Genomic DNA, 12,975 nt, shown 5'->3' with positions numbered 1-12,975 from the left:
ACAGTCAAAAGATATTTATAACTCTGTTTCTAAAACATCAGGCGCATTAGCTACCCAAGAAGAGCCAAATAATTTTCTTTCTTAATATTGCATGTTTAAGTGAAAGGCTTTAATTTTATATATAAACAGAGAACAAATGTTCTGTGCAGACAGACAGTCTTTTTGCACAGAACAGGAGACCCCAATTTTAATGCTTACAAAACAGGAAAATGAAAGGCATTAGAGTATCTGGTTTCACCAGCTCAAATGGAAGATTTTGAGAAGGAGTTTATAAGTGTTTGTTGCTATGATATAAATTCTGTTACGGCTCAGTCCTGCAGTTCTACCTCACATGTGCACTCTTAAATTACTGAGGAAAAAAGAATCAAGAAATAACTGAGAAACATCCAAGAAACTTCAACATGTTGTTTGACTGGACATCAGTGCAGGACACCATTAAGCTACAGTAGGAGTGAAACACAGTAAAGTTTCCTGCATTTGAATATACTTCAAAATAGAGAAGTGGAAAAAATAAAATTTAAAAAAACTCCCAGCAACTTGAATTTACATTCAAAATCAAATTTGGACAGACAGTTTCACAATAGCGTTTGTTGTGGAGTTCTCTGCAAGACCTATAGCTGGCATGAACAGGCAAGAATGAGCACTGTCTAACTACAAAAGATCTATAAACATTCAAGTATCACTAAACATGGCCTGATTCTGCCTGTCTCCCTCACAGAGCACAAAGGTCAGCGTCCTGATGGCTTCTTTACAGGTAGGGAGTGAGGTGCTGCTCAGTGCAAAGAAGAGGTACAGAATCAGGACCACAACAAGGAGCAATTACAAAGTCAACTAACTTGCTGGAGGTTGCTCAGGGCTAGATTTTTAAAGATATTAATAAAAGCTGTTAGAAACTAACAGCGGGGGCACTGCTGAACCCATCAGGTGCTAAAATATGTTGGTAGGTCCCTAAACGCCTTCAAAAATCTGTCCCAGTGCAGAGTTTCCTCATTTGACAGGGGGGAAAAAAAAAAAAAAAAGGAGAATCACTTAAATGTTGGTGAATTCATTGAGTCAGACTTTGGGAAACTGCAGGAACTTTATTATTAACACCTGCTCCTCCAGAAGCCAATAACTTAAAACAGTCCCTGGTGGTGGTTCTTCCTAGTGTGAGCCCCATGTTTCTGCGCAGAGCACATGGATGCCCTGCTGCTTGCTCCTTGCTCCTGTAGAAATCCTGTGTACCTGATGCGGATGCCAAGAGGTGTGCTGCTCTGTTCAGCTGCTGTATTGGATCTCAGGCAAAGCTCAGCTGAACTCCAGAGAAGTGGAAATGGTGGTGGGTGGTAAGTGGCTCTCAGAGCTGAGCCCTACAGCTCATGTTCACTCTTGTGAGTGCTGGCTATGGATAGGACTATCAGCATATGCCTCGCTCCAGTTTCATTAGCAGCATGTCACCTGGCGGTATTAGGTTAATGGTTGGACTCAGTGATCTTAGAGGTATTTTCCCACCCTAATGATTTTATGATTCTATGTTGTGAAATCCAGTGAGGCCCTGTGAATGATATTAAAAACGGGGATTTACAAGGAATCTGTCAGAAGTGCACTTTTGTCATGCAGAGCTGTGTAATGGATCCTGTTTCCTTGGCGGGTGACAAGGCAGAAGAAGATTAATGCTGTTGACAGCAGAACAAGTCCAATGAAAAAAAAAGCTGCGAGTATCAGGCTGGTTTCTCCAGGACTCAGAGTTTTGCCAAAATAATTGCCCCCCTTGCTGTCATCATCTGTTAAAAGAGAAGTTGTAAATAAGAAAGCTACGCAAGAATCTGAAGAATTTGAAATGACAATTTAAAAAATCCTTACCCTTTCCAGTGGTTCTGTTTGTTGCAGTAGTTGTATTGTATGCTCCAGTTGTGAGTCCTCCTTCTGATGGAACTTTCCACTCTGTGCAGGGAGAAGAAAAGCATAGTTAAGTCAAAAGCCTTAATAAATAATTTTTTCTCTTTTGAAAAAAAGTAGTGCTGATTTTATTTAATTATTTCTACCTAGTTGATCTGAACAGAAATCATGATTAGATCAGCACAGCTGTTGCTCTGGGCACCTCCATGGGCAACATCCCCTTCTCTGTAGGCATCTCTATTTACTATTTATTATTTATTATTTACTGTAGTGATAGGACAAAGGGTAGCTGTTTTAAATTGAAAGAGGGTGGGTTTAGATTTGACATAAGAAATAAATTTTTTATGATGAGGGTGATGAGGCACTGTCACAGGTTGCCCAGAGAATGTGTGGATACCCCATCCCTGGCAGCGTTCAAGGCCTAGTGAAAGGTGTTCCTGTTCATGGCAGAGGGGTTAGAACCAGATGATCTTTAAGGCCTCTTCCAACCCAAACCATTCCATGGTTCAGTTCTGCACTTGCTTGTTCATTCAAAATTTCACAGCCGACAGGAATATGTGGTAAAAATAAATTCACCTTATCCAAAGGAGGAGTATTTTGGATACATTTGGCCATTACATTTTTCATCCTGCTGCTACATGGTTACAGGTATGAGTGCCTGGTGGCACTGTTACAACCCCTGCAGAGGAGTGTAGACAGCACAGTGGGGACCCAGGCAGGACAGGCTGAATCCTGATGTTTAGTGAAGTTATGTGATATAGAGAGGCTCACAATGTACTTTTGGCTTCACTCACTCACATGTGATGGAAGGAACCAGCACCACTCAAAAGGTTTGCCAACTTCTTTTAGTCAAGGGATCGCCTATTTCTTGGACAAGATTGAACAATCATTTTCTGGAGCATCTTTTATCTCAGCTGGTCTGCCTCTGTGAGTCAGCAGTTATCACAAGGAGGAACCACCACCATGCCAGACTGTAGGCCCTTCCTTCCACACACCGTGTGGCAAAAAGGACTTAAAACCAGCTCTGCAGATGTTTTCTGCACCACCTGTGGATGGCTAATGGTCCACAGGCTGCCACTGTGTCAGAAGGGCACTTGTGAAGCACCAACTCTTTGTAAATTGCAGAGTGCAACAAAGATTACTGTCTTTGCCATGTCACTGAGGGTGTTCGTCCTGTCCCTAGATGATGCTGACTGGCCATGGCAGTAACGCACAGGTGCTTCCCACCAGTGTGCAGGGTGCGGCAATGACACTGGATCTCCTCCTTTCTTATCTGCCTTCCATCCATCCAGCTATGCTGCAATACCATCTCTGAGTCTAGGAAGTTTCTGATACTGCACCTGATTTATTGATGGTGTAGGTTGTCTCCATGCCAGCATGGATGTGATCAGCTACGTGGCAGTGCAGAAGCCATGTTCCAGGGTTTTCTGCTACGAGTTCAACTGTTTGGAAAGTCCCAGGGAAAAGGTCATATACGTCTCCTCTGTGGTCCTTATCTGTCTGTGGCAAGGAAAAAGCAGAGAGTTGGCTCAAATACCCCCACAGGCACTGAAATATTCCAGTTAAACTTCCAGCTCCTCAAGGCAGATGAAATGCTGCTTCTTGTACATTTCTAAGAGAGCCTCATCCAGGGAAACTGCGGTCTGGGGACATGTCTCATTTAATCCACTAAATAACAACAGGAGACTCCTTCTGGTGACTACAGGTACTGGATGAGCAGAGGTGTTTCTTTGAAAGACAGATTTTTTTAGGTAGTCCTGCCTGCAAGCTGTTACAACATAAAACCATACTCTAAGCAGGTGTAGCTCTGATTTTGCCCGTGTATCTTTCCATATACCCATGGGTAAACATGTATTTTAACCCACTTAACCATGTCATCTAATAGTGCCCTGTATTCATGTTTCATAACATGAATATGGCTCAGAGTTATAGAAGGTTTGCAAGAATATCATTCATCTTCTAATACCTTCACGTGCAAAACTCCCACCAACCTCAGCACCAGGCAAGGGCTCTGTGCCCAAGCTACAAAACAAAGCTGGAACCTGGTTTAGTTTGGTTTGTTTTTTTTCAGAAATTTCCCATCACACTATATAGGTTTTACCTTGATTTATTTTACTAACCTTGAAGATGAAGGTCTGTGCATGGAAGTGAACTGTATGGATATCCACTTCATTGCCCATTCCTATCAAATACCAGTTTGTCCTGTCACCTTCATTCATTGTTAGACCCAAGAGACTGTTATAAATCTTCCCATTGATTGCTGGAAGAGTGGCAAAATAGGGATGATTAATAACTGGCCATCTTATGGATGATGACAACCTGTGTTTGAGGCACACTTTGGACTTTTGGGGAAGAAGGAGTGGCCACGCAGAGAGGGGACAGGCATGTGTGGTCGAGGCAAGGGCTTTCCATAGTGACCCACTGCCATTGTGGGGAAACAGTCATGCTTTTGTTTCAGTTTCCAAATCATACATCAGCAAACATTGTCTTGAAAAGCATGATATCGACTTTTTACTAGTTGAGATTGAACTCCTGAACAAACAGGATTTTTGCTGAGAAGCTACATGGAAAAAGAGGAAAATAGAATTGTTGCCCAAAATGGGTGCCACCTGTAGAAAGAATTTTGCTTTGCCAGGGCTGTTCATGTCCCCATGCAGAATGTTCTGTCTGGCTCCTGGGCTGGTTGCTACTACAGCCACAGTTTTAAAATATCATCCTTATGCTACCACAGAACAAGCCTGTGAGGAACATGGCTCCCAAATAGCAAGGGAAGTCTGGCAGGCCAGCCTCTTCCCAAGTGTATACAACTAAGCTATCTTGTTAGAAAAATATCTTGGCTGGGCCTCAGGAAATCTTTTTGTTTCCAGCATTGCAGTTTATGAAGTTGTCACATGGTTGAGGAACGGCAGGCTAAGTCCAATGTTTTCCTAAAAATAAACCTCTGTCCTCTTGGCTGCAGCCACCGAGTCCTACATACCGTGCATGCTGTTGCCTTCTGCAAAGTTCTTAGTGAAATTAAAATCATCAGGATTCTTATGAAGGTATGTTTCAATATTTTCTTTCAAATACCAGGACTGATTTTCATCAAACACCATAAAGAGAAGAGTAAATTCACGATCAATGTCTTTTCTTAGACCTCTTTCATCTAGAGTTCCTTTTCTGCAAACTACAAGAGGCCCAATCAGACCGCTGTATGTGTCCTGAAATAAAATAAATACATGTATTACAGATTCTCAGTTCCTCCAGTCATGGAATAGGTACAGACTAATTAAAGATTAAATTCCTTTTTCCTATCAGATGAGAATAAATTTCTTTCTACATGTCTCTGTGTTAATTCACCAAAGCAATGACTTCCAACCCTACCCATTCTGTGATTCTGTGATTTTGTGTAATGTTTTGCCTTCACCCAAAATCCCTTCAATTATTCTTTAAGGAAGAAATCATATTACCATGGTGTATCCCTTGGGATTTCAGTAGATGAAATTATCCAGGCATGTGCAACTGTTATCAAAGAGGACAAAGTATCTGCCTCTGTAAAGGGCTCTTCTAGCCTGTGGTCCTCCCCAGAATGAGAAGCAGAATCCTTTCAGAAACATTATGCAAGGCAGGATGCTTTAGCCAAAGTAATGTAAGCTTTAAGGGCCATTTCTTGGTTACCTTTACAAAATTTGCCGTTGAATAATAAACCCAAGTGATACAGTTTGGATCTGTTTTACCAGGACCAGATCGTTCTGGGACATTCCACCTGTAAGTGTTTATTTCCCCTGAAACAGAGAGAATAATTTTACCATGAGCAGCTGGGTATCAGAGGCTTTGAAGAGAGTGTAACTCAGATCTGCTACTCTCCTCATCAAAAAAAGATCTGTATCAAAACTATCTGTGGAAGCATGCAGCAATGGGATAGGAATATGATTCTGCTTTCCAGGAGGTCAGTGAAGTTCCAGTGGTGTAAATGAAGGCATATTGCCCTGGAAAAGATCTGCAAATGATACTTAGAACAGTGGCATCTCACAGAGGGAAGCTTACAGACAAGATTCTTCATCTTCCTCCTTGGCAAAACTTGTAGCAGTTCAATGATCTTGGCTGCTGATGTTTAAGGTCAGTTGAAGATGTTGGGAGCCAAGCTGTCAATTGAGAAGGGCAAAAAGATGTGGCAGTTGCCACTGGGATTTTGCAGAAGGTGCTGCAGCAGTGTAGCACCTGGGAGTCTGAGGGGAGCTAAGTACGAACAACCTCCTGACTGGGAGCAGCAGGAGGCACCTGTCCTCTACCAGATAAACCTCTGCTCCACAGCAATTACCAGAACCTCTGCCCCTTCCCCAAAGTGATCACATCTGCCACATCCTCCATGAGCAGAAATTCGCTGACCTCTGATTTAAAAAGAGGAAATTATCTATTTGGATGTGGATCAGTTCTCTACACTAAACACAAATATCTGTGTTCGGATGTGCCTGTGCTGTGTGTCTCCGCATTTTTTCTTAATTTTTCTTTATTTTTTTTTGCTTGTCAGCAACTTGCCATGTTAAGTGGTGGAAAGATGCTGAACCAGGCAACCTCAGGCCCAAAACTCTTCTAGGACGACAACAGCCAAGAGCATCTTGGGACATGTTATGAGTCAGGGTAAAACAAGGAAATCACAGAAATCTTGACCATGGTCTTACAGCCACAACCCAACAGCTGCCAACAGCTGTGGGCATCAAGACAAGGAGCAGTTTCTAAGCCTAAATAGCTGTGAAGTGACTGCGCCTAGCTTTGTGTCACTGAGCCACTCCATTGTTTTCACAGATGATGCAACAGTAGATATTATTGCACAGAGATAACAAAAAAAAAAAAAAGGTACCTCTCAACTGTCATACTATATTGAGATGGGTCTCACTAAGTATTGCAGTGTCTTTTTACCTTACAGGACAAGCATCTTCTGTTCATTACAGTGTGGGTTTACACACCTCAGCAGAGATCAGAAAGGCTTACAAGACACAGCACTACACTAATAGGACAGAAAACATTAACAAGAAAGCCCTCAGTCTCCAGAGCGTTCATGTCATGGAGACATAAGCCAGGGAAGAGTTTGTCATCCACCTGTATCTAACCTACATGTGATCACCTCTTTTTAGACGGTGTGATGTGAGAAGGGAGGCAGGTCATGGTACTCCATCACTTCCTTACTTTTTACTCCCCACTTCAGGATGTTTGGAGGCTGTAGATGGAAAAAATTTCCACTCTACTTAAAACTTGAGACATTTCAGAAAAGGCATTGAAGACCTATCTTTGAAGTGTAAATAAAGCATAACTCGTGAAAAGACTGATAAACATGAGGAAAATTGGTGTTTTCTCCTTTTTATTACTGCATAGATGAAAGAATGGCCAGGGAGAGGACAAAGCTGTGGCAGCTGGGAGCTGGCTTGGCTTAGGCTGCTGTGAATCTGCACTCTGCATCTATTTACCATGCCCCCCACAGTCTGTTTGGGAGCTGGCAGTGCTTTCAGGAGCACAATTTATCAGGATATAAATCTGTTTGATGACTCATTTAGGAGAATTATAGGGACTCTGGGAAGCTTGGGGTGAGCAGTCCAGCCTGGCCTAGGAAGACAGAGAGCGACGATTTCTAGGTGACAGTGGCAGGGACTGAAGTGCACAGGAATTATTCTTGTTTTGAGGGATTTGTTTTTTATGTTAACTGTTTCTCCCAAACTCCTAAGGAGAAGTCTGTTCTTAGATCTTGCTGAAGAATGTTTTGGCTTACTCTCACAGACTCCTTCCCTCATCTAACTCATCTCAAGCCTGCTCCCCTGTGGACACAGGAGACATGACAGTAGTGTTCCCAGTGTTATACCTCAATTGTCAGCATCATCATCATGGAGCAAATAACAAAAAAAAGGAATCATATAAATCAGCTGTATTTTTTCCCCCCTATGTATTAGCCACAGGTATTCGTTTGTCAAAATCCAGCAAGGCAGATGTTGGCTCACATTTGGCCATGAGTTTCTGTGTGATTGTACTGTACCGGTACTACTGCTTACAGGAAAGAAATTTCAGCTTACAAAGAGGTTTATTACATCAGAATTTCTTTTCACTCAGTTTCACACTGAAGTTTCAAAAATACTGTGAAAAAAATTGCATGGATGTTGGAAAGCAAAGGTATGTACATTTTGGATTGACTATTATGCCTGGGTTTGAGTTAATTTCCTATCAGAGTATAAAACCCAGCATAAAAATTGAAGTTCAGAAAGTTTAATGGGAATTTTTCTATTTAAAAAATTTCAGTGCTGTGAGAACTGTTTTCTACTTATTTCCTCACTAGCAACTGAGGCACATTTGGTACACTTTTTCAAAGATTTTTAATTTGTATGACAGCTACCTACATTTTATGCATCAGCTCTGAATGCAAATGCTAATTCTGTATAGCTTAATAGAGAGGCAGTTAATACTGCCATCTGCAGCTGTACCACCGAGTTTGAAAGGTTTTAAAACATTGTTAGAGTGTCAGTCTGGAGGCAAATGCAGCACTACCTTACACTTCTCTTGCCATGATGGTCCTGCTTCTGCTTTATTTTGGATGTTTTCCAGTAATATTACATTCCTTTTTCTACCCCGATAGGAACAAAGGTTCAGTCTCTGCCCAAACATGCTCACTTGATCAGGAACCTACATGTGTAACAACTCAGAATTATAGCTGAGCAAACATTGAGCATATTATGCCTTGGTCAACATATGCGTATGTGCAAGCTCAAAAAAGGGATTATCACTCATGTGTTTAAATTCTTTTCTAAGCAACTTTTCTAGCTCAAAGAAAAGAGACTAAAATAAAAAAAAAATAAAAAAAGAAGTGGCTTACCAGGGAGGGTAATTGGTGTCTCAGGCTGTTCTTCACAACCCACTTCTTCTATGCCATGTGCACTTATTGAATAAGGCCTGCTGGCTTTGTTCTTAAATACAATCAGTACGGAGTCACCGACCTCAGCATGGAGTAACGGCCCTAAATTCAAACAGACAATGCTTGTGATCAATGCTGCTTTTCTGATTTCAATAAACTTTCAGTAGGTTGGTCTAGGAGTGGAGCCAAGCTCTTTATCAAAACCCTTGGGCTTTTCTATTCTTTCAGCAAAGCCCTCAAAATTGGTTAGTTATCTCAGCTCCATATACACAAATAATCTCTTTTCTTTTTGGTCAATGAAGAGTAATGTTCACTCTTGAGGCAGGTTTTTGGACAGCTTGTTTTTAAAGAAAATTCTTGTGGATGGTTTTTGTATTTTTTAAAATTTTATATCTTAAGCTGGTAACCGCTTTTTATTATCTTTTTTTTTTTTTTAACTTTTGTACTTCAAGAAAAAAGGAAACATCAAATACATACCTAGAGAGTCTTGTCCCCTGGCAACGGCCTGGAGCTGTGTCAGGTGAAGTTTAGGTTTAAATATTAGGCAAATGTTCTTCACCCAGAGGGTGGTTGGGCACTGAAGAGACTCCCCAGAGATGTTGTCACAGCACCAAGCCTGACAGAGTTCAAGAAGTGTTTGGACAATGCTCTCAGGCACATGGTGTGACTCTTGGGGCTGTCTTGTGCAGGTCCAGGACTTGGACTTCAATGATCTTCCACCTCAGAATATTCTATGATTCTGTGACTACTTTATGACCAGTTGTTGTCCACTTCTCATCCCATAAAAAACGAGCTGATTGTTATTTTATGACATGTAAAAATATGTCTTGCCCAATTGCAAATGCAAATCCAGCCCCTTTATATTGTTTTAATCTGCCTACAAGAGTCTCCCCTATGTTACAAGCTCTAAAGCTAAGGTGAATCCTGAAGTTGCAGTTTTAGCATCCTCCCTGTATTTACTCCTTAGGAAATTCCTTATTCATGTTCAAGAATGAATTATCTCAGCAATTATATAAATTGTCTGTAAAATCACTGATAATCTGTGCTCCTTGTTTTCTGTCCTAACAAAGCTGGTAAAACTCTTAGTTTTTAGAAAGCAATCCTCTCACTGACCAGGCTTCATCTGAGAGATGTGAGAATTACTTGCCCAGGATTTCCAAGTGTTCCTCCTCTTCTGTCCTCATTTTGCGATGTGTGAAGTTGCCATTTGTGTACTCCCTGTAAACCACCTTCTTGTATTTTGAACCAATCAGATCTTCTGCTTGGCTCAGAAAAATATGCCCATAGCTGCAAAATAAAAAGGCAATAAAACCACTAAACTTTAAACATCTAAAATCTATTAACTATTGTGTTAGTCACAAAAGATTTGATAAGAATATACAACCTTGAGTACTGCAAGAGATTTTAAACAGCAAAAAATAAGAGTGATAATCCTCACCAAACACACACCTTCTTTAAACAGGTAGCTGAGGATAAGTTGCACTCACCACAAACTTTTGGGAGTTCCTTCACCAGAGCTGTCAGAGCAGAGGTGAAGTTCAAGGTAAGAGTGGGTTCAGCCACTCTCTCCAGCTGCATTCTTCTCTCCAATAAAAGATACTGTCTGTCCCTGAAAACCTGAATCCTTTTATCTCAGTGGTTGCTTTCACTACCTTGGCTATTAGTCAGCCACAGGAAGATGATAACCAAAGCTTGACCTTCAAAAGCAAATGCCATCATCTGAGATAAGAGGGAGCTGCTTTACTCTGGCCTTTGCTGCTGTGTTCTGTGCAGGGCTGGATGCTTTCCCAGCATGACAATAAAGTGAGAAATGTATTTTCCCTTCTGCACCTGGTAGAGGATGCTTTTTTATGCCCTCCATGTTTACACATTCACCCACAGTTTGCTGCTGCTTCCACGGTATCCTAGAGGGCTGACTCACCAGCAGAGGACACTTGCCATCTGCTCCATCCTCTTCTGAGAGCAGCTCTGTCTCCTGGCAGCTCACCTCCAAGGTGCCCCTGGCAGGGGAGTTGCAAGGTTGACTCACAACACACTAAATGAAACCAAAAGTGCCCCAGGGATACTGCTTACTGTAGTAATGGACTGTGTTGCAACAGCAGCCTTTAACAGTGCTGGAGTTAATATTTTCTTTAAACTCCACCACCTGAGATTCTTCAGGTATCTTTTTTTACAGACTCCTCTTCCCCTTTACAAGAAGAAGTTTCCCAGATGCCTAAGGTTTATTTTTGAAATATGTTCCTTGTTCCTTTTCACTTTCATGAGAGTGTCCTCAGGGACCAGTCTATGCAATATGATCTGGAACAGGTATTTTCTGCACAAGATTTTTATTCCTTAGCACAGTGCAATGTAAATGTCATTCGCTTGGGGTTACTATGTTCTAACCTTTTCAGGGGAGCCAGGGGTTACCACCCTGCAGAGAAGTAGGCTCAACACTTCCCTCATGCATCTGCACTGCCTACAGGGGCTCACACCTGGGACAGGTACCGGGTTCTTTCTATGTGAAAACCAGAGCACTGCAATGGGGAAACTGGAAAGAGTAAGGGAGAGTATTGGGGGGCATCACTGAGCCATGGCTGAAACACACATAGGGATTTAGGGACTTGGAAGCCTTTTTGAGTTCAACAACATTACAGCACACACAGAGATGAAAACATTTGAAACTGGTGCCTATGAACTAGTCTAGTCTGAGAGGTTATGACTTTATAAATAAGTTTTCTGTTATTTTGTTCTGCAAAGAGTTCCTCCTAAAAAGTACAAGGCTAGCTTTGTGAAACGATGTTTCAAATATTCCCCTCCACTATGAGTGTGTCCCATGCCCACAAGTGCTTTTTGCTTTGAGTACCTTTCCTCGTTGCTGCTGACGTTGTAAATCTTCTCTGCTGAGCTCTTATTTGAGGCATAGTCCCACTCAACCTCCTCTGCGGCAATGTAGTAGAGTCTCATGGTTCCGTACTGCTGCTGGGCTTGGGTGGTATTGTGGCAGCTGCTGACCTCGTAGAGATGTTTCATCCCACCAACAAAGTGATCAAAAGTCCTGCAAACCACTTTGAATGTGCCTGGAAAAAAAGGACATGAGATTTAATCAGTTTTAAAAAATAAAAAGCAGCTTGGCAAATTAGGCTCTGTGTAGATCTCTGATCTGTCCTTGAACAAACAAAATCTGTCCACAGACAAACCTAATCTGTGATACTGTATGGAAAGTCAAGCAAGGGGATGTTTATATAGAGTCATACAATATTTGAGGTTGGAAAAGACCTCCATGATCATTAAACCAACCATTAGCCCAGCACTGCCCAGTGCACCACTATGTCAAGTCCCTAAGCACCACATCTGTAGTCTTTTAAATACCTCCACCACTTGCTTGGGCAGCAAGTTTCAGTGTTTCAGTGTTCCACTGTTTCAGTGGAAAATTTCCTTCTGTGAGGAAATTTTTTCCTAGTATCTAATCTATACCTTCCCTGACACAACTTGAGGCTGTTTTTCTCTTGTCCTATTGGTTGTTCCTTGGGAGAAGAGACTGACCCCCACCTCACTGCAGTCTCCTTTCCGGTAGTTGTGGAAAGTGATAAGGTTCCCCCTGAGCCTCCTTTTGTTCAGACTAAACACCCCCAGCTTCCTCAGACCCTCTTCATCAGACTTGTTCTTCAGACTGCTCCCCAGCTCTGTTGCCCTTATCTGGACCTGCCCCAGCACCTCAATGTCTTTCTTGGAGAGAGCAGCCCAAAACCAAATACAGGGTTTAAGGTGCAGCCTCACCAGTGCCGAGTACAGGGGGACAATCACTGCCCTGGTCCTGCTGGCCACACTATTGCTGATACAGACCAGGATGCCATTGGCTTTCTTGGCCACCTAGACTCACTGCTGGCTCATGTTCGGCCACTGTCGACCAGCTGGTGACCCACGTGGAGGACTTGGCAGAACATGGCCTTATTTTGCTCCATATGAACCATTAGCCTGCTCCATAAACTACTTCTAACAATTCGAGTTAGATTAGCTTAGCCAAGAAACTCTAAAAAGCAATTGATTAGATGTTTGACAGCAGGAACAGGATTGCCAGTGAGCTTTCACCAATGCTACCCATGCTGCAGACATGCCCACAAGGAACATGAGAAGATGTAGGAGGAAGCATTCATTGCAGAACTTGATAAAGCCATGGAGGAACAAGGGGTGTGTTTCAGAGATGCTGTTTCCTTGTCCTTGAGGACAGAGCCACTGTACCA

General features: G+C 42.1%; 1 protein-coding gene across 1 annotated transcript in view; it reads right to left on the bottom strand.

Annotated features, from left to right (window-relative positions):
- Positions 1-1,560: 1,560 nt before the first annotated feature.
- Positions 1,561-12,975, bottom strand: part of HEPHL1 (hephaestin like 1) — a 32,890-nt gene continuing 21,475 nt past the window's right edge. Inside the window, exons 12-20 of the mRNA XM_050333575.1 lie at positions 11,598-11,811; positions 9,900-10,039; positions 8,714-8,854; positions 5,536-5,642; positions 4,856-5,078; positions 3,999-4,138; positions 3,219-3,378; positions 1,843-1,923; positions 1,561-1,763 (exon numbers count right to left, since the gene is read on the bottom strand). Of these exons, the coding sequence (XP_050189532.1) occupies positions 1,561-1,763; positions 1,843-1,923; positions 3,219-3,378; positions 3,999-4,138; positions 4,856-5,078; positions 5,536-5,642; positions 8,714-8,854; positions 9,900-10,039; positions 11,598-11,811 (1,409 nt within the window). The remainder of the gene's footprint in view (positions 1,764-1,842; positions 1,924-3,218; positions 3,379-3,998; positions 4,139-4,855; positions 5,079-5,535; positions 5,643-8,713; positions 8,855-9,899; positions 10,040-11,597; positions 11,812-12,975) is intronic.

The sequence above is a fragment of the Myiozetetes cayanensis genome, unplaced genomic scaffold, assembly GCF_022539395.1.
Source record: "Myiozetetes cayanensis isolate MyiCay16 unplaced genomic scaffold, myiCay2020 scf5-8, whole genome shotgun sequence".
Taxonomy (NCBI): domain Eukaryota; kingdom Metazoa; phylum Chordata; class Aves; order Passeriformes; family Tyrannidae; genus Myiozetetes; species Myiozetetes cayanensis.
This window is presented reverse-complemented; position numbering and strand designations above follow the sequence as displayed.